Here is a 23,831-nt window from a genome sequence, read left to right as displayed (position 1 = left end):
GAAATCGTTTCTAGTAAGCCTTTGGTTTGCATTGAGAAACGCCTTTTTGGCGACTCCCAAGCCGTTAGCACGCACACCGCCATCCCCACCACCCTCCGCCTCGTTTTTAGCGGCGCTCAGGACGGAGCGGAGCGCATGCTAATGGCTCTTCATAAGAGCATCAGCAGCGCGGAGCGGACACCGCCGAGGCAGGAGGATTCGCCCACCGGTGCTGACAGTTCAGTGTGTGTCGGGGAGGGGTGACAGTGACAGCGACAATGACAGTGACAGCGGCAATGACAGTGACCGTGACCCCGCAGCTCCCGCGGCCCCGCCAGTCCTCCCCGCCGGCGCTGCCCCTCCGCGGCGGCAGAGGGCGCTGCAGCGGCCGCGGCGCCCCGAGGGCCGCGCTCGCTGCGAGCCGCTGCTCCGGCGCGTCCCGAGGAGAAGCGGAAGCGGCGGCGGGCGGGGAGCAGCCGCGGGTCGCGGTGAGTCCGGCGGAGCTGGGGGGCGGCCGGCAGGGCGGGGGCTGCGGCGGGCCCGGAACCGGGGAGCGAGGGTCCGGCTGGACTCGGGCCGCCGCAGGCGTGTGGCGGCGCCCGGCGCGGAGCCTTTTTTCCCCGGGCCGAAGCTGCCGGCTGGGGAGCGGAGCCGCCTCCTGCTCGGCCCCGCGGAGCCCTGCGGCCCCTTCCAGCGAGCTCGGGGCTCGGCTCACGGCCGGGCCGGGGAGGGCGGGCTGCGCTGGAGCAGGGCGCTGTGGGGCCTGCGCTGCTCCGGAGTTGAGCGCGGCGCGGGCAGCGCGGCGGGGCTGAGGCCGGCCGTGTTCCCGCCCGGGGCTCGCCGTCACGCCGGCCGGGCTGCAGGGACGGGGCCTGGCCGCCGTGACTGCCCTGCCGCTGCCCCCGCCGGAGGAGCGGAGCGGGGCCCTCGGGCTGTGCGCCTCTTGTCTGGAGCTGGACATCCGCTGAGTTTGGGCTCTGCTTTTCCCACCGTGAGATAGAGACACTCAGTAAATTCTTCGGGAACGCGTTAAAGGGTCATTGGCAAGATAGGTTACTGTTTCTGAACCCGATATTTCTTATTTTATACTAGAGACTGGCAGTATTTAATATTTACGGTAACTTTATTAACGTGAGTAATAAATTGTGACTTCGGTAATAATTTCCATCATTTTCGTCTGGCTCAGATAGGTCACGCTGAGTCTTTCTGTACTTAAACAGAAATCTCAGCTGTAGGTGGGAGGAAAATGTTCTAATTATATCCCTTAGACCTAGTTGTTAAAGCTTGCCGAAAGTATTCTCCCATGTTTGCCTCTGGCACGTTCTGCAGCGCTACCCCTCAGCTCTGTGGATTTTGCAGTGTCTTAGATACCACCGTGAGTGATTAATAAAGTGTTGATTTGAAGCTTTGGGTGAATTTTGTGCCGTGCTCACCAACTGTTAAATGACTTGCGAGCAAACTGCTTTATCTTCCCATAGAATGAAAAGGCCATAAAACTTGTACTCCTAGTTAAAGAAGGGGGAGAAAATTCACCAAAGTATGCTGATAAAAGCATAATTCTTCTGCATATTCCACATTACCTTCAGCTTTTCCCAGTGAGTGAAGATTCATGGAGCTCAGTCAGACTCTGTTGAATGAGAACTTGTCAAGACATAAGTGGCTTTTTAAAGTTTTGTAGTACTGCAACACTGCAGTACTGCTTTCTATCTTAGAAAACTGCTACTGTATTTAGGGCGCACAGCAGGTACCTATGCTGATGGAACTTTGGCATGAAGAACTATCTGACGTGAACATACATTCTTTTCTTCACTCATTGAACTTCCGTGAGTTTACTGTGTCAAGAACAATAACTTTTGTATCTCAGTAGCACAGCTTAGCTAAGCATATGTTTAGGAAAAAAAAAAGGTTTTAGATCTAGACTGTGAAAACTGGCCATAAAATATTCTGGGTGTAAAGCATGTCAAAAAGAAAACAAAAGTAAATGTAAGGTGGAGTGAAAAAGGGAAATGTTTTAATTGTTTCAGAATGTGTGTTTAATTCACTGTTTGCTTTCCCAGGACCTCCGATCGTTTTACTAATGCCACATACAAGTCTCATGCCTGTAGAGATGGATGGTAATTAAATGTAGCCTGGAGACTGCCGTGCAGAAATCACATTTGTTCATGGCCATACCTCTCCCTTGCTGTTTTTGAAGTGCTTTATGGGTGTTTACTTTGTCCCTGCTAGGACAGCATCTTACATTCTCTCTAGGTCTGCTGAGGGGTACAGAAAGGCATAATGCATATCTGGATATGTTTCCAGTGTGCAAAGGGAGGACAGAAGCCAAAGTCACTGCCAAAGAAATAATTCAGTAGTACTGTTCTTCTAACTAACAGTGATTTCCCTGTATTTGTCATTCTGAACAGTTCCTAGTAAATTCTGTCTAAAAGTGAATAAACTAAAGAAAGTTTCAGGGAATTTTGGCTTGGGTTTTTTTGGTTTTTTTTTTTTTTTGGGTTATGGAAAAACCCATAGAATATCTTGGTCTTAAATACACTCTAGTATGTTTCCACTGCTCACTAAAATTAAATTTGTTTTGACATACTGAAATAGGATAAAATATGAATGTGAGTGTGCCACCAAGTCTCCTAAGTAACATTCAAGCATGAAAATACTTAGGTGATTAAAGCCTGACAGCATTCTTTACAAATAAAGAGAAATCACCTGGAAAGCTTCAGAAACCCCCCAGGGGCTGCTCTGCTCTAGTCAAGACTCTTGATAGTCTAATGAGCTCGGAATGTTGTTTGTGTTTGCCTCAAACAAAAATTCTTCTTTCAAGTCTTTAGGTTCACATGTTAAAATGGTGTGAGTGTGGTCGTTATCCAGAAGACTTGGACGTCTTAAAGGTTCCTGCTATTCGGGAAAAAAAAAAAAAAAAAGTTTGTATCTCAAACAAAGTAGGCAGCATGCTTGCAGACTTTTACAAGGAAGGAGAATTTAGTTTTTGCAGTTACAAGTTCTGCCTGAATGTAATTGCTTCAGCTTGTCTAGGCATTTGATAGCTTTGAAATGGAAGTGTTTTATAGGTATTAATTAGAAGGCATTAGTATAATTTCATGTGTTCTGCCTGGATGAGGCCATAGTGATGATAGCTACAGACCTCGTAGTGGAAACACATGGTGCTTATCAGTTATCAGTAGACCATTGATTAATGTGCCTGGGAATAAGTGTTGCAAGTATTACTCCATAAACAAGTTATCCAAAGTCACTCCACTGGTCTGTCAGTCTCATGACCCAGAAATCTATACATACTTATATACAAGGCAGGTGAAGAAAAGAGAAAAGTTTGGCTAGTTTTTGAGTCGATGCAGTGCTAAAGGCATTTCCTCTGCTGGCTGTTTGCTGGCCAGGCTGCAAGGAAATCAATTATATTTGTGAACTTTGAGTAAGAAAAAGGATTTTAATTAGTCTTCTGTATTGATTCCTTTTATGCATGGGTAGTCATTGTCAATTTTCCAGGAAGGGTCATGTGGAAATTCATTGTATTGGGCACTTCCTGATTTATAATAAAAATTTTCTCTTATAGCAACTGATAGCACAGTATTCCTTAAATTTGCCAAATGCTTGAAAATATTATTTCATATTTCAGTGTTAATAGTATGCAGTGCCTACTTTTACTTCCTCCCTAATACTCTTAATGATATTGGGATTTTACAGGCAATGTGCAGATATTTTCTGATACCAGTGACTCTTTTTTGATTTAGAGGAGTTTGACGCTTGAAAATCCATAGAAGTCCTACCTAAACTTCATTATACTATGTGAGTTGAAAAATCAGAGTACTGAGCTTTGTTGCATATGTTAATTTAAAATATGGACAGTTTAAATTTTGTTTTGAAGTCATTTGTGTCGATCATAAGGTACATTATTCTTGCAGGAGTTTGCTCTTCTGGTCTGACTGTGCTATCTCACATCAGCCTAATCACTTTGTAATGTAGCAGTGTAAATAGCAACAGAGCACAGGTCACTTAGTGAAGAAAGGTGTCATTATGGTTTAAAGTTGGAAGAATGGGATGGGGACTCCTTTTCTTTTAACTGTCCTTTAATTGTCTTTTCTGGGGCGTGAAAGTTTCATCCTTAGGGCATTCCCAGACTTCTGCAGCACAGGTAATGATCCAACAAGTTCTGACCATTACCGTTTGGCATGGAAAGCACCTTTCTTTCTGTTGGCAAACAGCACAGCTGTTGCCTCAGAGAGCGAAGTCAACCTTTGCCAGCCCAAGGCCTGGGTACCTCTGTGCCCAAGCTGTAGCCCATTGTCTCCAGAGTCAGCAGGTCTGGAAGCACTTTGTAGCTCTAGAAAAGAGCATTTCAGATACAATACCAAATGTAGTTTAAGACTTTCTCTGCCTTAGAAACTTCACGCTAGCAAAAGCAAGAATTACCACGTAATGATCCAGTTTAATTGCTGTTCCTGGATCTGAAAGCTGGATGTTGTGGAAACAAAACAGATAGAGAGAGCAGTCTAGAAAAGTGTTTAACGTATTAAACAACATTTTTAAAAAAGGATAAGTTCTCAAGGCTGTGGTGTACACAAGGTACTATAAATTAATATTTGGATATTGTTGTACTTGCATTTGATTCTGTTTTGTTCAGCACAGAGGAAGAATAGCAACTGTTACCAATGAGAAAAACTGATGTAGTTTTTAGAAATCTCGGTTTATTTCACTGGAAAGCTGTTACATAATCAAAAAGAAAGGGTAGCAGCTTGATTTGAACTTTGGGATATATCCTAGTTTGGGGTTAAAATCCATCCTTTTCCAGCCTAAGCATTTTTTGAATGCCACAGGAGAGGATGATGAAAAACTGCTGCTGTGAGTAAGCTCACAGATTGTCTGCCCTACCTTAACTGAGGAAAAGACCTGTCACTCCCATTCAAAGTACATTTTTCTGTACAAAAGGATTAAACTGTGTTCTACTCTTGAAGGATAAAGTAACTTCCACAAGAAACAGGTCAAATTCCTAGTACAGGAATTACAACGTATAGAGAAATTAGTTAAAACTGTGGTGGAGTAATAAGGCCTTGGTTAATTGTCTGAGTAACAGCAGTGTGCATTTTGATTTGGAAAATGGTGCCTTGCCCCACACCTAAAATATGTGTGGAGGAAGGAGGATTTTGCTCACAGATAAGATGAAATGGATAAGAGTAGTAGGAGGAGCTATCTTAGATAAAATATGAACAAAGTTTAAAATCTGGCTCTTAATCACCTTAAGCTTCTTCTTTGTGCCTGAATATCCCAATTAAAAAAAATACTCGTGCTTCTTTTTTTTTTTTTTTTGGTCTATTTGGTCATATGTAGATAAAAAGCTCCATGTAGGAGTGGAGTGTATCACTGAATAAGAGGTGTTTTGTGTCAGACTAGGATGTTGAATGATTGCAGTGACTCAGTCATTACAGTGACTCTGGTATGGGAGTTTTTTTCAGTAAACTGAATATTCATACTTGCTATGTCTGTAGAAACAATTCAAATGGCCAGAGAGACACTGCTTGCACAGCACTTAAATCTGCAGTGTTCAGCTACTGAGATTATAGTCAGATCCTGGCTTCTTCTTTATAAGAACAGAATTGTAACTAATATGGGATTTGTTTTTTTTCCTAGGAATAGCCCAAGAGAAGAGTCACACTCTTCTTTGCAATTAATGTGACAGCAGAATTGAAGTAAAGCTGAATATTTTTCCTTGAGACTTCCTGAATTCCTTTCTGACATTACTAAAGGGATGTATGTTCCTCTTCCCTTTCTTAGTCCCACGAAATATACCCCTTTGGCTTAAAGTAATGTGAATTTTTCAGTCCTAGGCTGGCCTGTGGGTTCTACTATCCTGCATACCAACATTCCCACTCCATTGACCTAGTATAGTTCCTGTGACTTTTCATGAAATGTGGCCCATGGACTGATCATCCTCTTCAGCAGTAGTTAAATAAGTTATGTTAGTTTAACAGTGGAAACAAGCTGGGTTTCTTCTCCAGGGAGAGCAGATCTACTGATGGCAGGCTAAAAATTTTCTGTCATACAGAGCATCTTTCTAAGCATTGATTCCTCTGCATCCATTCTAAGTCACTGGGGGAGCTGGTGCCTTTGTGGGATTAAACTGGTCATGTCTGGATTATGGCTGGAGCAGCTGCTGAGGGCATGCTTGGTGTTTAGTTTGTATTCCTCTTGTGTTTAGGAGCCTCAGTTATGAAGCCTGTTGTGGTCGATAATCTATAGGGACAATACATTGGAGTGGAAAACAGTGGAAGTGAGGAGCACTCTTTGGGTGCAGTTCCAGACAGCTCTGCTCTAGAGTTTTTTCTGCAGAAAGCGAGCATTGCTGGCCAGTCCAGTACAAGTCTGAACTGTCAGCCTGTGCTTTGAGAGGCTCTGTACCTTAAAGGTATTTTGGAAATGTCAAGAATGCTGTTCTCCAGATACTTCTCATACACCTGCATACACCAGCAAGATGGAAAGTCATATATTCAAACAACAGAATCAAAGTCCTGGTTTGATTATTCTAACTATATCTAGCCAAAATATGGTAGGTTGTTTTTTCTTAAGATAGATCTGCCTCTTTTTGGTCTGGATAGCTGGAAAAAATAGCTTATAGTGTCTTATCATGGGCAGTATTGCCAGTTGTTTGTCATGGAGATGGCCTGAATCATATTTCTGTGATTTTGCATGTGTTCAGAATATATGTCCCATAAATGCTAGTTCAGGCCTTGTGTGATTAGTATTTCTGTTGATGTAATCTAAAGGTGTCATAAAATAAGTACCGAGATAAAACTACCTGTATGTCCTCCTCCTATCCATGAACATTTTGTAAAAATGAGTTGTGATATTCCAATTCTGATATAGGCAAGAAAATGTTCAGTTTTGTGAGTTGATGGTCAAGGTAATCCTATTCAGTCTGCTGCCTGCAGCATCTGCAGTAGTGATGCAGATAAACAGTTCTTAACAATTTGTCTCTTGATTGGATTTCCATCCCGAATATTTTTCAAATTACATAATGGTATTACAGTGAATTCACTAGGTGAGCAGTGCAAGAGACTTTTGCCTATACTGCTGTGCAAAAGATGATCAAATCCAGGCTTATTTGGCTTGTTTTGCATGCCTGGCTCCATAACTCTCAAACTACTCATACTGCCTTGTACCTAGTGATAATCTCGGTTTTCCAAGAAATGTCATCTATAGAAAAATAACCACAGTAGGATTCTAAGAAAATGATTGTAGCTATTAAAAAAATCAGAGGAGAGGAAGGTTTCTTGGTCTTTAGAATTTGTATTTGTTGTCAAGACTTTTTTTTAAGGTTCTCTCCTTCTTTGTAGAAACACTGGCAATCTGTTTGGGTATACCAGCACTTTTTCATTTCATACCTATGAGTTCACCCTGCTTTGGAGGAGTGTTGTAAAAGCAGGCTTTAGTATGCCATCCACCACTCTTCAGGGAAAGGTGACTTTTATCTCCTCTTCTTACAATCATGTCCCTTGTCCTCCCTGCTAGCTAGCCTGGAAGATGGAAAGGAGAGCAAGAGCTCTGTTTGAGTACTAGTAATTTGTAGATAGCTTTTGAGTTGTGGAATTATTATCCTTATCTCGTGTGTAGCTTCTTACTCAATTTAAAGTCCTATGTGCAGTTCTAAAATGTTATCAGCAATGCTGTAGATTTGAATTTCATTTACAGCACATCAGCTGCTTGGTTTAGGTACTTGGACTTACATTTTATTTGTGGTCCTGCAGCTAAGTTGATTTGAAATCCATATTTTGTATTGCTTGATACAGAAAATGCTAAATAATATATATATACATTGCTAGGAAGATATGGAATTGAGCTGTTGTCCTCCAAGAAAACTTGATTCTGTAGGGCATTTTTTCCCCACAAAATCTATTTGAATGTCTCAGACATAAATAATATGGAAGAGGTAAAGAAACATTTTCATTACACATAGCAAGGACAAAGAGGATTCCTCTCTTTACAGAAATCAGTTCTATGCAAGAGATTACAGAAAGCGGGGGCGGGTGTTTGAACTATGCTGACAGGATGCAGTGTCCTTTCCTACATACCACAAGATAGGCAAAAAAAAAGATAGCAAGGACAAAACAAAACCAGTGACCGGTGTAGAACCAAATCTGCACCTCCGTTCCAATATTTCTGGTCGGAAATAAATTTTTGTTCTTGCCTGGGCGGGAGGCTCCTGAAACGCTTTAAATTAATACATCTTTTTGCCTGTTGCAGCGCACTCCGGTGTGGCCTGGCCCAGCTGCCATGAGCTTGCTGCACAGTGACAGCAGCTGTGGAGGCCGGGACGGGGAGAGCGGCTGCTGCGCAGCCATGGCCAGCGCCTGCAGCGCCGCGGCCAAGGAGGACAGCTCCAGCATGGGCAGCGGCGCCGGCAACCCGCCCAGCTCTTCCTTCACCGAGGAGACGCAGGGCTACGACGTGGAGTTCGACCCGCCCCTGGAAAGTAAATATGAGTGTCCCATCTGTCTGATGGCTCTCCGGGAAGCCGTGCAGACGCCGTGCGGCCACCGTTTCTGCAAAGGCTGCATTGTCAAATCCATAAGGTAAAGGAAAACTTGTGGAAGCTGCTTTTAACAGGAAATTCATGTACCAGAGCAGTTTAAGGTCAATCTAAAGTGAATAGAGCTGCCCAAGGTGCATTACCAGTGAGTGCTAATAGAACTCTGGAAATGTATTATTCATTAAAGGTGTTGTATATGGCTAGAATGTCACAAGTTTGGAAGCTTTATGAGCTTTAGATAGTTTTTACAAACTTACCCAGGTTATGAATCTAAAAAATAGATTAAACTTCAAATAATAATTAAAAAAATAAAGGTAGTCAAATCCCCCAGATGAATTCCATTTCTAAAATTACCTGTCTATCGCCTATGATTGTTTCTCTTGATAACTACAGGAAACTATAGAAAACCTGATTTCTTGGTGCAGATAAGGCAATTCATGCTTTCAGTTCTTCACTTGAAATTAACTGCTTCCTTCTTGAGCTGGAGGAGTGAATGTGATGAGGGACTAGTTTTGAACAAAGCATTGAGAGAGGAAACCAGGTGGCATATGAGGTACTGGGAATAAGATACAAAGGCAAGAGCAGGCTGGGCTTATAAAAATGGATGATTGAAAGAGCAAGAAAGGTCAGAGAGTACCTTGTATAGAGCGCTTGCCTTAGACCTGGAATGAAGTCATCAGTGTCCCACGTGAGTGAGTATTGGATTACATTGATAGATAATGCTGTAGGATTTTTCCGATTTTTCCTTTTCAGCATAAGCTCACCTTTTTTCTTAACAATTGCTCACTTAGCTCAAATGTCACTTTGGTAGGAATTTATATTTTCAGTTCTGTGTGACCCATATGTAGAACTGGCTCATTTTCAACCACACTTTTCACGCTTTTGTATAAAGATCATCAAACTGTCCTCAGTGTTGTTGTGTTTTTCCCTGGTATTTATTTTATAGTATGCAAAATGGACAGAGCTTTCTTGATTGGTTTTTCATACCATTTGTCCATAGTTCTATTCCATTGCTTTTTCTTCCTTATCCATCATTTGTAGCTCACTAAATGAATAGTATGCCAGCAATTATGTTCTCTGAATACAGTGTTTTGTGGTCTTCTTTGTAGTTTCTTCTACATCAATTCTCAGGAAGAATTTCTCCATGGAAAGGACCATGACCAGAAGCTTCTGCTTCTTTTTACCCTTTCTGTTCTTCTATGAATAGTGATTACTGTTTCAGTGTATACTAAACAAGGTGGAAAGCATTTTTTTTCTTTTAAGATGGTAAATTATCAGTGTAATATTTCAGATGTTTCATTGCTAGTAAAAGTTTTCCCTTGTTCCTCACTGAAGTGAGGACAGTGGAGTGACTGCTTGTCTTTGGAGGACAGTTTGAGTGACTGCTTGTGAAAGCAGGGAGGACAGCTTGAAGTGCCAGACCTCTCTGAATCCCTGAAGGGCTGAACTACATGCTTAATTGGTATCCATAGATCAAGCTATTGATTTGGATTATGTAGTGTCTACAGTGTGGTATCGATTTGCAGTATGTGCTGTCTACAGTACCAGATTGATTGAGGTATTGAGAAGCTTCTGCAGTACTAAATGAAAATGGAAAGTGATATTTTACATTCTCTAAGTACTGTTTTTTTCATTAAGTGATTGTCACAGCCTTTGTTTGATCAGGAGAAATTGCTTCCCTTTATTTCTCATTTCCCCACTGTCTTAACTCAAGTGAGCACAGAGATTAAGGATTTTAAATGAAGGATGGACAAGCATTTTTTGAGTAGTTGTTTCTTGTGACTTAAACAGTTGTAGTTGTTCATGTTGAAAAAGTCGTGGCTGCAACCAGAAAACAAATTGGAAAACCTTTTAAAAACTGGACTCTTCAATCTTACAGTGTGAAGGACATGATTGGATGAGATTTGATTACAGTAGATGTTTGCCTCCCAGAAAGTCTTGGCAGCTTTTTAAATAAAGTTGTCTGAAGTGCTTTCAAGTGCTGTAAGTTGTGGAAGAGGAGAAGCTTATCTACCTAACTACAAATGAGGTTACTTGTCAACAAAATACATTACTGGAAATTTTAGAAGAACTCACTTCAGGTGCAATAGCCAATTCGATTTCACTCCAGTATTTTCCTGTATCTTAGGGCAAAGCCGACGTAGGGTTTGTAGTAGAGCTTGCCAAATACCAGAACCTGTGTTTATTGGAAAAGCAGAGTTGTGAGGTAACAAGGGGCAGCAGGGAAATCTTTGGGTGCTGGCAGTTCATCCAGGAGCTGGCAAGGGTGCAGTTAAAGTCTCTGCCAACTGTCTCAGCTTCTTGGCTAAGCTGCGCACTTGTTAAAATCACAGAGCAGCCTTTTCTTTCAAAATTATTCTGGCTTTACTCTTGATACCTGTATTTTAATCTCAGAGAAAATTACAGGAATATTCCTTGTACTTTGTAGCAGATGGCCATTGTTTCTCAGGTACTGTTTTGAGTAGCAGAGTGCAATGTGATAAATAATTCCAGCATAGCAAGCCTTCACTCTGAGTTGCATAAATTCAGTTCTGTCACAGGAAATGTATAGCAACAAAGATGCATCTGTAGATACATCTTAGCAGTGTTCTAAACACAATCCTGATCCTCCTAAATAGTATTTGAAGTCTGTTTAATACCCTACAGTGAGTTACTGCTTTTTCCTTACTACACTTTCCTACTTTGGAAAATTGCATTTTATTCTTATTTGGCCCTTTATCTACTCGTTATTTAAACTGGGGATTTGGTAATCATTATTTCAAATTATTCTGTTGCTGGCGCTCTTACTCATGATTAGCTTTTCTTTGTAGAAATAAAGCTTGTGTCTTACCAGCAGGCCTATTGACCTACCTTTATACTCCACTAAACAGGGTGTTTGTAACCAAGTTATACCTGTGAAAACTCATTTCCTGTAGGTTGTGAAGTGAGGGAACATTTCTGGCTTGTGACAAAGATCATAGCTCAGGGAGCTCTGAAACAAGGCAAGCTAGGTGTTTTCTTTCTTCCGCTTGTTCAGGAGTGTGATTCTCAGGCATGTGGTGAGCTTGCTCTGCAAGCAAAACTTGTGAAAGGAAGTTTATTGCTTCTTTTTGAAGTGGCAACTTCACCTCCACTTCCTCTACCAGCATTGCTGATGGAGTTGCTGAGCAATTATTTCCTTTTCCAACAAAGAACATGAATTCCTTCCTGGTCTCCACAGCCCACTAGGTTCTACTTCCCCTCATGCTTGCAGGCAGTGACAATGATCTGGCCTTTGATCCTTGCACCACAAGTGCTCTCTGATATTTTTCCACATCATGTATTTTTCCATTTTATTGGTGTTTCCATTAGCACTCAGGAGGTTTGATCTCTCCTGCCTCTTTCACTGCATTACTTAATTGTGAACCAGTATGTTGGCTTTCAGAATGAGCTGATACTGGAAACATTTGATAGAACTGATCCCCTTTTTTACTCCATTTCTAATGATTTTTGTATATAGATGCAGGTAGACAGAACCCAATGAACTAGAAAAGGCTGTTGGTTACCTTGTGCAGGTTGCATGCATTCCTATTCCATCAGATTCCAAACCTTCCCCAGTTAGCACTGACTTCCAGTGTGTTTGCTGTTAAAATGGCTTCAGATGCAACACCTGGTTCCAAATTCAGCATAATTTACGTAGTTACTAATAATTTTTGTGTCTGGAGGTTTTCATCCTGTTTGCTGTATAATGAAATTGAAGGGTGACCAGCTGATCAAATGGTTGTATAACAAAACCAGCAAACTGAGCAGTGTGTAGTGTAATGCCAAACAGATGAAGTTAATCTGGAAAAAAAAGACATTTTTGCTTTCTTCTTAGCTGTGATCACCTTGGTTGTTTACAAAATGAGAAAGAAATGAGAGGGGGTCTAAGAAAGTTTAAGTAATTGTTTTGAAGTAGTATGTGAAATATTCTTTGATGTTTGAGCTATATGAAGTACTTACAGGAACAGGACTGTAAGTTCTTAGTGTCCTTACATATTCCTCAAGTTTGTTTCCGGAGTACTTAACATGGCATTTGTACAAATGAAATTGAATTTGAAAATGCTGCAGTCCCAGTCATGCCACCTCCAGTGAAACTGTGTGTTCTCAGTTTTTCTGAAATACATTTCATATTTTGTCGTCATTGCCACATAATTACCATTGTTTTCAAAGATCTTCTTATTGTGTTATTATTTGGCCACTAATATCTTGCTGGTGTAAAAATATTTTAAATTAAGTGGTTGGAAATCTGTTGGTAATACTGGAATATCTTTCCTTGCTTTTCTGCATTGTAGAGATGCAGGTCACAAATGTCCTGTAGACAATGAAATTCTGCTTGAAAATCAACTTTTTCCTGACAACTTCGCCAAACGGGAAATCCTTTCATTAATGGTCAAGTGTCCCAACAAGGGCTGCAGCATGAAGATGGAGCTCAGGCACTTAGAGGTGAGAAGTAGTTTTGAAAATTCAGAGCCTTGTTTTCATGGATGAGTAAAACTTCAAAATAACTTAAATATTTTAATAATATTTAATAATAAATTAACCAGGTCATACCTGGTACTCATTTATGCTGACTCAGTGCATTTTTCTTTCAAGACTGTAGCTACACATATGGGTTTTTAATGAGTATTTAATTGTAGTTAGATGATTCTTAACTGAACATCACAGTGCATGACAGTTGTACTAATGCAGCTTTCTGCTGAGGATCATTGATGTTTGTCTTTTGATCAGCTATGTCTGTGCTTTACACAAGTTTCTTAGAATCAGTTTAATAGTCTCTCGAAGTAGCTGCATATATTAGTTGAAATACTTGTTTTGGAAAATAATATACGCAGTTAAAAGAATAAATACAAAACTAAATTTTTACTGAGAGCTTTCTTAAAGCTCTGAATACATGAAACCATGACCTTAGTAATGGGACAGTACCAGGCTGTAAGTGTGTAAGGATTTCATTGCATGCGGGAAAGGTACAGATTTCTTTGTCTTGCATTGTGCTTTCTCTTGAAAATGGATGAGATGAAAGCTCTTGTTTGAAGTATCAAAACCCTCTTCTGCACTTCTGCAGGACCACCAGCTGCAGTGTGAATTTTCCACTGTGGAATGCCCACAGTGCCAAGGAACCTTCCCAAAGAACCATCTGAAGGAGCACATGACCCAAGAGTGTCCGAGGCGTCAAGTGTGTTGCCCAAATTGTGCCACGCCTATGGCCTATGAAGATAAAGAGGTATTTAGCAGGAGTCTCAGTTTGTCAACCTGCATTTACATGGGTTTCCTTGGAGAGTGAACAAAACCTAAAAGGTTTTGGTCTAGAAGAGCTTTTCGTGCTGCTGCACAGCTTAGAAGCTACAAACTCAGGACATGAGCCTGGAACAGGCAAAAGCTGGGGAGAGATTGTCCTTAAATACAAATTTACTGGGAACCACATGGTGTGAGGAGACCTGTGGACTTGTGTAAGAGCCACTGATTTCTGACCTTACTATCAGACAGGCCAGTATCTACTGCCCATAAAATACTAAAAAAGCAGTATTTACATTGGCAGTTTTTATGCCTGGGAAAGAGGATGTATCAGGAGGTGAATCGTTCAGGGATATCTGCTACCACACAAGATCAAGATAATTTCTGAACTCTTCACCTGACTCCGCATTTTTCACTTGGGTGATACTGAGGATAATACTTTCCTTTTGCTATTACTATTTCTTTATCTCTATATGGATGTGTTTTAGCTCAAGGACTATTAAATGTCCTTGGATATTAATATTGTGAATTGTCAATCAAATGTAACTCATACAGTACAACAACAGCAACAAAAACCACAGAAAAAGCATTTTCATGTAGTTCCAGTACAATTGAACCTGAATTTTAGAAACTTATGGTTAAAATCAGATTTCATTGGAGCTTTAGGAAATAAAATATCTGTGACTTTATTAATCTCTTGTGTAAGTCCAGGAAAAAACAGTAATAGAAAACATACTGTTCAGTGTAAAAGTATTGTCTTTTTTGTGTAGTTGCATACAGCTAAGTGCAAAATTAGGAATATAAATAGAAATCTTCTGTGTGATCAAGGGTGATTAGCCCTCTCTTAAACTGGATAACTTTACTGATGCTTTCTTTCCTTTCTTGTTTCTGTTTGATCACCTAAGCTTCATGACCAAACCTGCCCACTTGCCAATGTGTATTGTGAATATTGCAACACAGTGCTCATCAGAGAGCAGGTAAGAGACTCCCTTTTTCTCTTTATTCCAAGTCAGGTGTTTTGTGTTTATATTGCTTCTTTAATTAGAAATTAAACTTGGAGATACAGTTCGTCTACTAGCTGCTAAATCACTACCTGCCTGTCTCTGAAAATGTCCGGTCAGGTATGATACTCCCTTAAAGGCTGCTCCAGTTTGCACTTGCAGCCTGGCAAAACCTCTGTGGGATTTTGGCTGCACACATCACATTGTTCAGCTGTACTGCTTCTTGACTGGGTGTGGGAACTGACAGTGGTCAGAACATGGATTCTTAGGCTTGAAGCCTGTGGGAAAGCCAGGTACAGAACTCTCAGTCTGGCCTGGGAAATCATAAGGAGGAACCTAAAACAATCGTTGTAGATACTGTCCTCCTGACACTTGATGTTTTTCCAACTTGTTTACTGGTAGAGATGTTTACAAAAAGGTGGTGCCCTAAAGGACCAATCCTATTCATTGTTACAAAACACTGTATAAAAAGAATCTGTCTTTCAATAAACTTTGCTATAATGCCCTCCGAAGAAATCAGAGTTCCGTGTATCACTACTCAGCCGTCCTGAATCATACCAATAGCGGGGGCATGCTGCATTTCTTTGATCTTGAATAGAGTTGAAAAAACACCAACAACTGCTAGTGGTTATGGCTGAGATTACAATAGGAGGCTTTGATTTGGGCAGAGAGGGGGATTTTTTGTACTTGGAAAGCCACTGTTGGAAAGTAGCTATAAGTAAATTCACTATTAAACTGGGATGCTGGCTGGACTTCTGCTTGTCCGTTACTGTTGTAATAGTCATTATTATTTGTTCTGTTCAATAATAACTTCATTGGCAGGAAAATGATAAATACTGATTTGTTTAATATGGGATGGCAACTATGTGGATGGCCTGGGCTAAAATAAAAATAATTTTGTAAAATTGCACAAATACTCTGAAAAACAGGATTGAGCTTAGTAATGACAAAGGAAAAAGTCAGTTGTTAGGTAGAATAATGAACTGCAGAAGTGGGGAACAGAGAATGCTAAACATTGGTTGTAATAGCTTACCTCTGTTAGCCTTGTGCTTCATTGTGATATTTAAACCAGGCAACACCTGGGCTTATATAAACAGGGATTGTGCCTGTGAAACACTGAATTATCCTTAGTTCTGTTTAGGGCTCGTAAGGCATCAGTTGAGCTTGTGCTTTTGAGGGAGGGTGGATGGGGAGGATCCAGAGCAGTGAGATGACTGATCTGGATAACGTGGACCACAAAAAAAAATTGAAGTAACTTTTTGAGGAAGATGATAATAAAGAAAGACACAATAAGTATGTGCAAGTAGTCCTTCAGAAGGGAAGGAATTTAACGTGATCTGGGTGGAGGATAGGCTAGAAACAAAAGGTATTTGGTCTAGCAAGGAAACCTGAATGCTTTCTGAGGCCTAACATAAGAACAAAGTCAATGAATTGTTACAGTACATACAAGTGGGATGTATAATTTTTATCATCACCTAACATTTTTGTTAAAAGCTTCTGTATTCCCTTAAGAAATTACATAGGTACAAACTGATCTGACTTCAGGTAACTGTTCAAAATCCATCCAGCTTTTTGGATAAGAGAATACTCTTGATAGAGAAGTAATATCAAATCTGATTTGTTTTAGATGCCTAACCATTATGACAATGATTGTCCTACTGCCCCAGTGCCATGTTTTTACAGTGCCTTTGGTTGTCCTGAAAAGGTAAGACTTTCATCAGTACCTTCTGAATTGCAGACCTTCTGCATGATTTTGTCTGTTGCTTTTTTAATGTGTTTTCCTATTTTTGTCTCATTTACCAGCCCAAAATCCTCAGTGATTTGTGGTTGTGGGTTTTTTGTTTTGAGGTATCTTAATTCTGAAACAATGCATGTTGATACATTGCATTTCAGAATTGCCTTTTCAAATTTAAAAAGCTCTGTGAACAATTTGCATGATGACCTTGTTTTATTATTTCATGTTTTCTCAGCTTTCATGTCAATAAAGTAGCTTCTAGCATTTTTTCCAAAGTTGTGGCCAAATATGCTTATGACTCCTAGAGTTCCGTATAGAAAATAAATTTTATTAAATTCTAAAATTAGTAATCTACATACTCTTTATTTCTATTTTTTTAATACCTCTTGTTTAAAATGGGTCTTTCCCCTTCATTTCCACATCAGTTTTCATACACCATTTGGTACTATGGAGCATTTTAGTAAATCAGTGAAGGGAGTGCAATGCTGACTTAGAACACAGAAAAATTCTAAATATATTTATCACTAATATTCTTTCACCATGTCTTTGTTTTGAATTGAACAGCGTTACTGAAAGTGTACACCATAATTAATGATAGTTTCTTAGGGAAATTATCACTCCTACAAAACCTGATTTTTTTTTTTTTTTTATCATGAGTGCACATTAACAAGAAGGTGACCCTGAATACACAGTGCTTGCCTTTGGAATATTTGACAAGAATGTTTGCAGTATAAAATACTCCAAATTTCTTCATATCTTGCTTTTACTTTCAGATACACAGTTTGAAATACACCGTTCCTATTTCTCACTGCATGTACTACTGAAATACTTTATGTCTTTTACTCAAATTAGCCTCCATTTGAAGTGTGGGTCTTGGCCTTTAATAAGAAGTTGTTCTCCGTCTTTTCTGGAGAATTTAAACTTTGCTGTTTTCCTGGAGATGCTACAGCTTCTGTAAAAATACCATGAAATATTTCCTTATTAAACATTATATGGAATTATATAGCTATATAATATGTTATTACTAATGATAAATATTCTAACAAGAATATGTTTGTGACATAACAAAGTCCCAAGCCAGCAAAACCAATAATGTGTCTATCTGATTTATACTGCAGTCATTTATGTCAGTTCTATGCTAAAATCACCTCATATCTACACCCTTGTTGAACCCCAGCTGTATCAACGTCAGGGCAAAGACACAAAGATCTTAAAGGTCTTTCCCAAGCTAACTGATTGTGTGATTTGCCCACTGGTGTTTGAACTTCTTTTTTCACTTTTTCCAAACAGTGATCTTAAATTTGGAGCTCTCCGTTGGTAAAGTCCTGTTTTGTCACACTTTTGTCCTTCATTCACACTGCAGTTTTTCTCACATGACAAAAGCAATTACTTGTTTGATTTTCTTTAGAGCCACATTTAAAATGTGATTGCAGATGTTTGATGTGTTCCTAATGCCATATCCCTTAAATCCTAGATGCAAAGGAATGAACTGGCACGACATATGCAGGAGTTCACTCAGGTTCACATGAGGATGATGGCTCAGAGTTTTCAGAATATCAATGTTACTGCTGTAAATCCTGTACCCTTCATCAATGGCCTATCCTTTGAGCCTACCCTCTTCTCACACGTGTCACATGCTGCCTATGACTGCAATCCAGAAGTTGAAAATTTCAAGGAAACTATTCAGCAGTTGGAAGGTCGTCTGGTAAGACAAGATCACCAAATCAGGGAGCTCATTGCTAAAATGGAGACTCAGAACACTCACGTGGCAGAGCTCAAACGTACTATCCGAAATTTGGAGGGAAGGATTACTGAAATGGAGGCACAGCAATGTAATGGTATTTATATCTGGAAGATTGAGAACTTCAGTGGACTACAGAAAGCCCAGGAAGAGGAGAGACCTGTAGTGATGCACAGTCCTGGTTTCTATACAGGGAAGCCTGGCTACAAGCTGTGCTTGCGCCTGCATATCCAGTTACCGAGTGCTCAGCGCTGTGCTAATTTTATCTCTCTGTTTGTCCACACTATGCAAGGGGAATACGACAGCCACCTGCCCTGGCCTTTCCAAGGCACCATACGACTTTCTATTTTGGATCAATCAGAAGGCCCAGAAAGGCAGAACCATGAAGAGGTGATGGAAGCCAAGCCAGAGCTGCTGGCCTTCCAGAGACCGACAATTCACCGCAATCCCAAAGGTTTTGGTTATGTGACTTTCATGCACCTGCAGAACTTGAAACAGAGAACCTTCATCAAGGACGACACGCTGCTGGTGCGCTGCGAGGTTGTGACACGCCTGGACTTGAACAGTGCCCGCAGAGAAGGGTTCCAGGCCCGCAGTGCTGATGGAGCCATGTAGCCTGAGCAGTGGAGCTTTACTCGTGTTCTTCCACACAGATCACAAAAGTGCTTCATTGTCCACAAAGGCTGCGTTTCTAAAAGATCACAGTTGCCAACATAGTTGATCTTCACCTGAATGGACTTGGTTGTTGCTGGTATATTTTTTTTCTATATGAGGTCATATGTTTAAATATTTGGTAAGGTTCTCTCTTAAAATAATAAGCTACTTCTGTAGCAAGCTAACTAAGTGAAGTGTTAATCAGAACTGCCTACAGGAAAATCCTATTGCAGAACCTGTGCGTCTCAGATCTGTAAACCTTCAGTCATATTGAATAGATCTGTAAGTTTTTTCACCTCAGTGCCTTGGAATAGATGCTCTTGCAAGGAAAGACTGAAATTAATGAAGATGAGGGATTTTTTCTTTTGTTCTTCTCATAGAGCTTGGGGAAGTTGAGTTTATCTAGAATTTTGCATTGGCTATGTGTCTCTTGAAGTTTAAAGTTAGGGTTAAGACTTTGTTCATGTCACCAAGGGTTCAGGTATGCTTTGACCCTTTCCTCCTTCAGGAAGTTGCATGTTGATGCAGAGTTGATGTTGGTATACGGTATGAGGTAGTGTTGTGGAGAAGGCTAAATGACTCTGAACTGAGTTCGCTGAAGAAATATTTGTAATGTGGTCTGAAGGTGTCTCCCTAATTCTCTTCATTTTGATAAATCTTTCTGTAAGTGTGTGCTCTAGGCCCTGAATGTCAACCACAATCATCAAGAGAGAAAAGTTTAGTATTTGAAAGAAATCCCTTTGTGCTGGTGGGACCTCCTAGTGCTGGACATGTTTCAGGTTATGAGTGCACACGAGCAAAGGGATTTACTAAACAGAGAGGGTGATGCAGAATTTGTTTTACTGTTCTTGAAACCCAAATTTTTACCAAAGCTGAACTTGTGACCTGCATCTGGTTCAAGTGATCTCTTGGTATTGTGGGTGAGGTACCCAAGTCATCCTCTGTGAATTCTCCGTGGGCAGCTGGCCATATCAGCATCCCACTGCTTTGGGTATTTCCTGGCCCTTTAGACAACAGGAGCTGGGCCAACTCAGCAATTTGGATGGTAAGGAAAGCCTATTAATTCAGCAGTGTGAGGAAAAATTAAACTCTTGTTTGGTTTTAGGAAATAAATCTGGCTTAGTTATTCATTTATCAAACACTAGATTCACTGTGTCAAAGATTCATGAAGTTCCTAATGCTGTGTGTATTGTTTTCTGTACTGACTGATTATATGCCATGTAAATGTTAGTTTTGACCAGTCAAAGCTGAATAGTTCAAGTTCACTGGTGCTAAAAATTTTAACTTTCATGGTGCTGATAAAGTTCTGAATCTTGTCTTTAGAAGGAGGGAAGAAAAAGGTTTTGTTCACCCCATAACCTAAGTATGTGTTCAGATACTGAAGAAAGAACTAAACAATGGATGAGCTTATGTGTATTATGTATCCAAGCTAGTGAAACAACCTAAAGACTGGAGACACTGCAACTTAAGAGATACTGAAGAGTGTTCCAACTATTTGGCTTCATCCATGCAATACCAGTGGGGAAAGGGCGCATTGCTTAATATAAACAAGACTAAAGAAAGACTACTTACTATACTTCAGTGGTTTGGAAGGATACTCTGCCTGCCTGCATGAGAGGTAAAAGTTCCAGGGCCCAACCTACCATTTTGTTCATCATATCCAGATGAGTAAAATGTCTTGCGCAAGTAGAACCTATTAGATGGAGGAAGGATTTGGTCCAATGGAGTATTGTCACTACTGAAACATGAACTTGTGGCTAATGATAAATGCAGTTAGCTGTTGGTGACTTTAGTGTGTTCTCAGTCATTAGGGGATGGGTGAGTATATGTTGCTCAAATAGGGAAAGATCTCAGCTTTAAAACCAAAGTTGATTTTATAATGAATAGCCTTATCCTGTCAGCTGAATTGTTCTGGAGCATCTTCAGTTGGAGCATTCCCAGTAAAGCTCTTAACCAAGAGCTGTTGATGTCCATGGCAGTGCACAGAGCCACTCTGCACAGAAGCCACTGTACACAAGTTCTCAGTTTTCAGGCTGTTACCTATCCATGTTTTTTTCAAGATGCTCAAAAACTGCCATTCTCTTTTGTTCCCCTTCTTGGTTTTTGGAGGCAGGAGGGGGAAGCAGTCAGAAAAAACACTTGTCAGTTGAGAGTTTCTTCCTGCTCCAGGTCCTTCCTCAAGCCTAGCAATAAGAAAAACGTCCTTATTCTCTGTTCAAATCATTTATACCCAAGACCCACTAAATGCATTAACACTTTCTTTGCTTTTGAAGATTCGCATTCTGAATGGAATTTTTCCTCTGAGTCTTGCCTGATAGATCTGATGTACTTCTGCCTCTGAGGAGGAAACTCCCTGTGGTGGCAGGGTTTAAATGATTCCGATTAAAATTGTACAGTAGCACATGCCACTAGGGAATAGAAGGCTGTGGCATGTATAATTCTGTATTGGCCACAGTAATATGAATGGTTTATTCATTGCTGCTATTCTACTGGTTTTGTATTTTTATATTACCAACTAGAATGCTGATGTCAAATTACTGTACTGTCAGAGTATTACATGTGACTGTCAGAGCTAATTTGCCAAGTATCAGTTAAATCTTACTGTCATAAAAAGATTATAAATCTTAATGAAATATTTATTAGTGTACTTGTTCCATTTTCCTCTTTCCCCTTTCTTCAAATCTCTTCTTTTGAGAACTTGTTTTACCGTGGTGGATTGAGGTATAATTGCTAGAACTGTTTAAGTGGCAGGAGAAAGGTCTGCAGCATTGAGTTGTCTCTAAATCAAAGAAATATTTTAATTAACCCATGTCCTGTGCAACTTGTTCAGCAATGGGGTTTTGTTCTGTAACTCAATGCTTTGCAGCATTACTCGATCACAAGGTGGTTTAAAAAGTGGCTTAGCTTATCTTCCAAATTTCTGTTGTCATTAACATGTTTTAAGTCACCGACTCTTAGTATGTGTATTTGCAAAGCTGCTATGGCACAAATTTCCCAATTATAATATATTATGAACGTATTATCTCTTTGCCTTTGAATGTCTTCCCCTGCAGGGCAGGGAAAACTATTTTGCTAAAAATGTTGGTATGTAATGTATATATATGTGGGAGCTCAGATAACGTGAGATGTAGAGAGTTTTATTAAGCGGTCTCATGGTGTGTCTGGTCATGTTTGCTATCAAGGGATTAAACTTGCTAATGAAATGAAATCAGGGTGACCTTTCTCTTCTTATTTAGAGATGGCAGCAGACCAAACACATTGATGATGGATGCAAAAGATTATTCTGTGTCAATGTTAAAGGTTTATATTAGTTTGCATTTGAACAAAATGAAAGTACTCCTGTTCCCTTGGATAAATTGTCTAATATATTTTGTAATTAATGCACAGCTATGTTTCTGACAGAACTTTAAAAAATAAACTAATTAAACTGTGCACTGCATGTTGTATCTTTATACATATGGAGGGCTATTCAAAAATATTAACTGATACAGGACAACTGATGCTGTGGTGTTTTCTCTGTCTTGTGGGTTTCATACAGCACCAAGAAGGTAAAGAATATATTTCAATATAAAAACCTGGTATTTATAAAGGGTATTGATAGTTTTATTAATTCCTAGAAGATACAGCTCATGCAATAGATAATAAACTAAGCGTTCCCATAATCATCCTGTAAGTTAAGATGTACCTCTCAAAATAGCTGCACACACTTCTCTGGCCACATCTGCTTGCTTGTTTCGTTTGTCATGAAAGCAACTATGGGCTGAAACTTTGTTGCAGGAGACTGAGATCAGAAAGATCTCAGAGAGGAGTTCCAGAGGGAGTTCCTCTCTCACTAAGAGAAGTACAGACTTTATTGCAATCTCTGATTTATCTCAACCTGGATCTGTTTTTAATAGCCTCTGCAGGAAGGAATATTCAAAATGTTAAGATTCTTCTGAGTAAAGTTAGTGGTATTGCAGTAATGTGCTGTTAATGTCAAGTTGATTATGACTTTATCTTTCATCCATTAGGTTGGTCCTAATAGCTTGCATGAGTAATAGATAGGAAGGCCTGCTCAGACATTGGTTATCTGTTGTGTTAATCTATTTTTCATGTTCCATAGATTAGTGCACAGGTTTTAGTGCACTGAAACCTTCTTTTGATGAGATGGAGTAATAATGACCTTTCTTTAAGCAGGAAAAACTGCCCCTGGAATGGAAAGTCCACATGCAGAAGCAGAAGAGCAGCAATATAGGAGCATGTTCACACCTGTGTTAATAGAAATGTACATGTACTTGTACATTTCTGGGAAAAAAAATGGCTGAACTAGCTATGGACCAGGATACTGACTGGGTATTTTCGTGAACAAATAGCTGTTCATTGCAGTAACTTCACAATGACTTTTTTAGCTAAAATCCTTAACTAGTGCTAATCCAGTTGCTTTGCTACCTTCCTCATCCCCAAAAAGCACGAGCCAAACACTCCAGCTGTTCTGGCTGGAGAGAAAACCTCCCTTTGCCAGTCCTTACTACACTTCAGCTCTTCTGTGCTGTCTCTCCTTTAGGAGTTGTGACTCTTTAGCCTGTTCCAAGACAGTGTTTACAGAAGTCAACAAAACTTTCTGAGTTAGCCCTGAAAGGGGTTGAGTGTGGTATTGGCATATGCAGAAAATACAAGGCAATAAAGGGGAGGTTAATAGACCAAAAATGGTGAGGAGGGAATCTAAGGCCTGTCTGGATGAAATGAGTAAGAGGGCTGATGAATTCTGCCTGTTACTCATCTTGGATTAAAAAAAAAAAAAAAAAAACCAAAAATGTCATACAACTCAAATAGGAAATTTTTATGCTAGCACAAAAACTTACCAAAGGAAACACTTCTCTGGCACTGGTCTCATCCTCATCTGTTGTGACAGAAATTGTCTCCAGTGTGTTGTAGAAGAATTATAAAAGAAAGGCCTCATAAAATCAGGCCTGCTCT

General features: G+C 40.1%; 1 protein-coding gene across 1 annotated transcript; it reads left to right on the top strand.

Annotated features, from left to right (window-relative positions):
* The first annotated feature begins 399 nt into the window (after positions 1-399).
* TRAF6 (TNF receptor associated factor 6) lies at positions 400-22,307 on the top strand. The gene is made up of 7 exons (XM_066321046.1): positions 400-467; positions 8,227-8,555; positions 12,805-12,955; positions 13,575-13,733; positions 14,650-14,721; positions 16,373-16,450; positions 17,955-22,307. Exons 2-7 carry the CDS (start codon positions 8,257-8,259, stop codon positions 18,834-18,836), a joined length of 1,641 nt encoding a protein of 546 aa, XP_066177143.1. The 5' UTR covers positions 400-467; positions 8,227-8,256; the 3' UTR covers positions 18,837-22,307.
* Positions 22,308-23,831: the final 1,524 nt, after the last annotated feature.

The sequence above is a fragment of the Sylvia atricapilla genome, chromosome 6 (assembly GCF_009819655.1).
Source record: "Sylvia atricapilla isolate bSylAtr1 chromosome 6, bSylAtr1.pri, whole genome shotgun sequence".
Taxonomy (NCBI): domain Eukaryota; kingdom Metazoa; phylum Chordata; class Aves; order Passeriformes; family Sylviidae; genus Sylvia; species Sylvia atricapilla.
Note: the sequence above shows the minus strand (reverse complement) of the source record. Positions and strands in the feature narration are given on the sequence as shown.

Coding starts and splice junctions, on each gene's coding strand:
- TRAF6 (XM_066321046.1), top strand. CDS start 8,257: ATGAGCTTGCTGCACAGTGACAGCAGCTGTGGAGGCCGGGACGGGGAG. Junction 8,556..12,804: donor TGCATTGTCAAATCCATAAG/GTAAAGGAAAAC, acceptor TCTGCATTGTAG/AGATGCAGGTCACAAATGTC. Junction 13,734..14,649: donor TGGCCTATGAAGATAAAGAG/GTATTTAGCAGG, acceptor TGATCACCTAAG/CTTCATGACCAAACCTGCCC.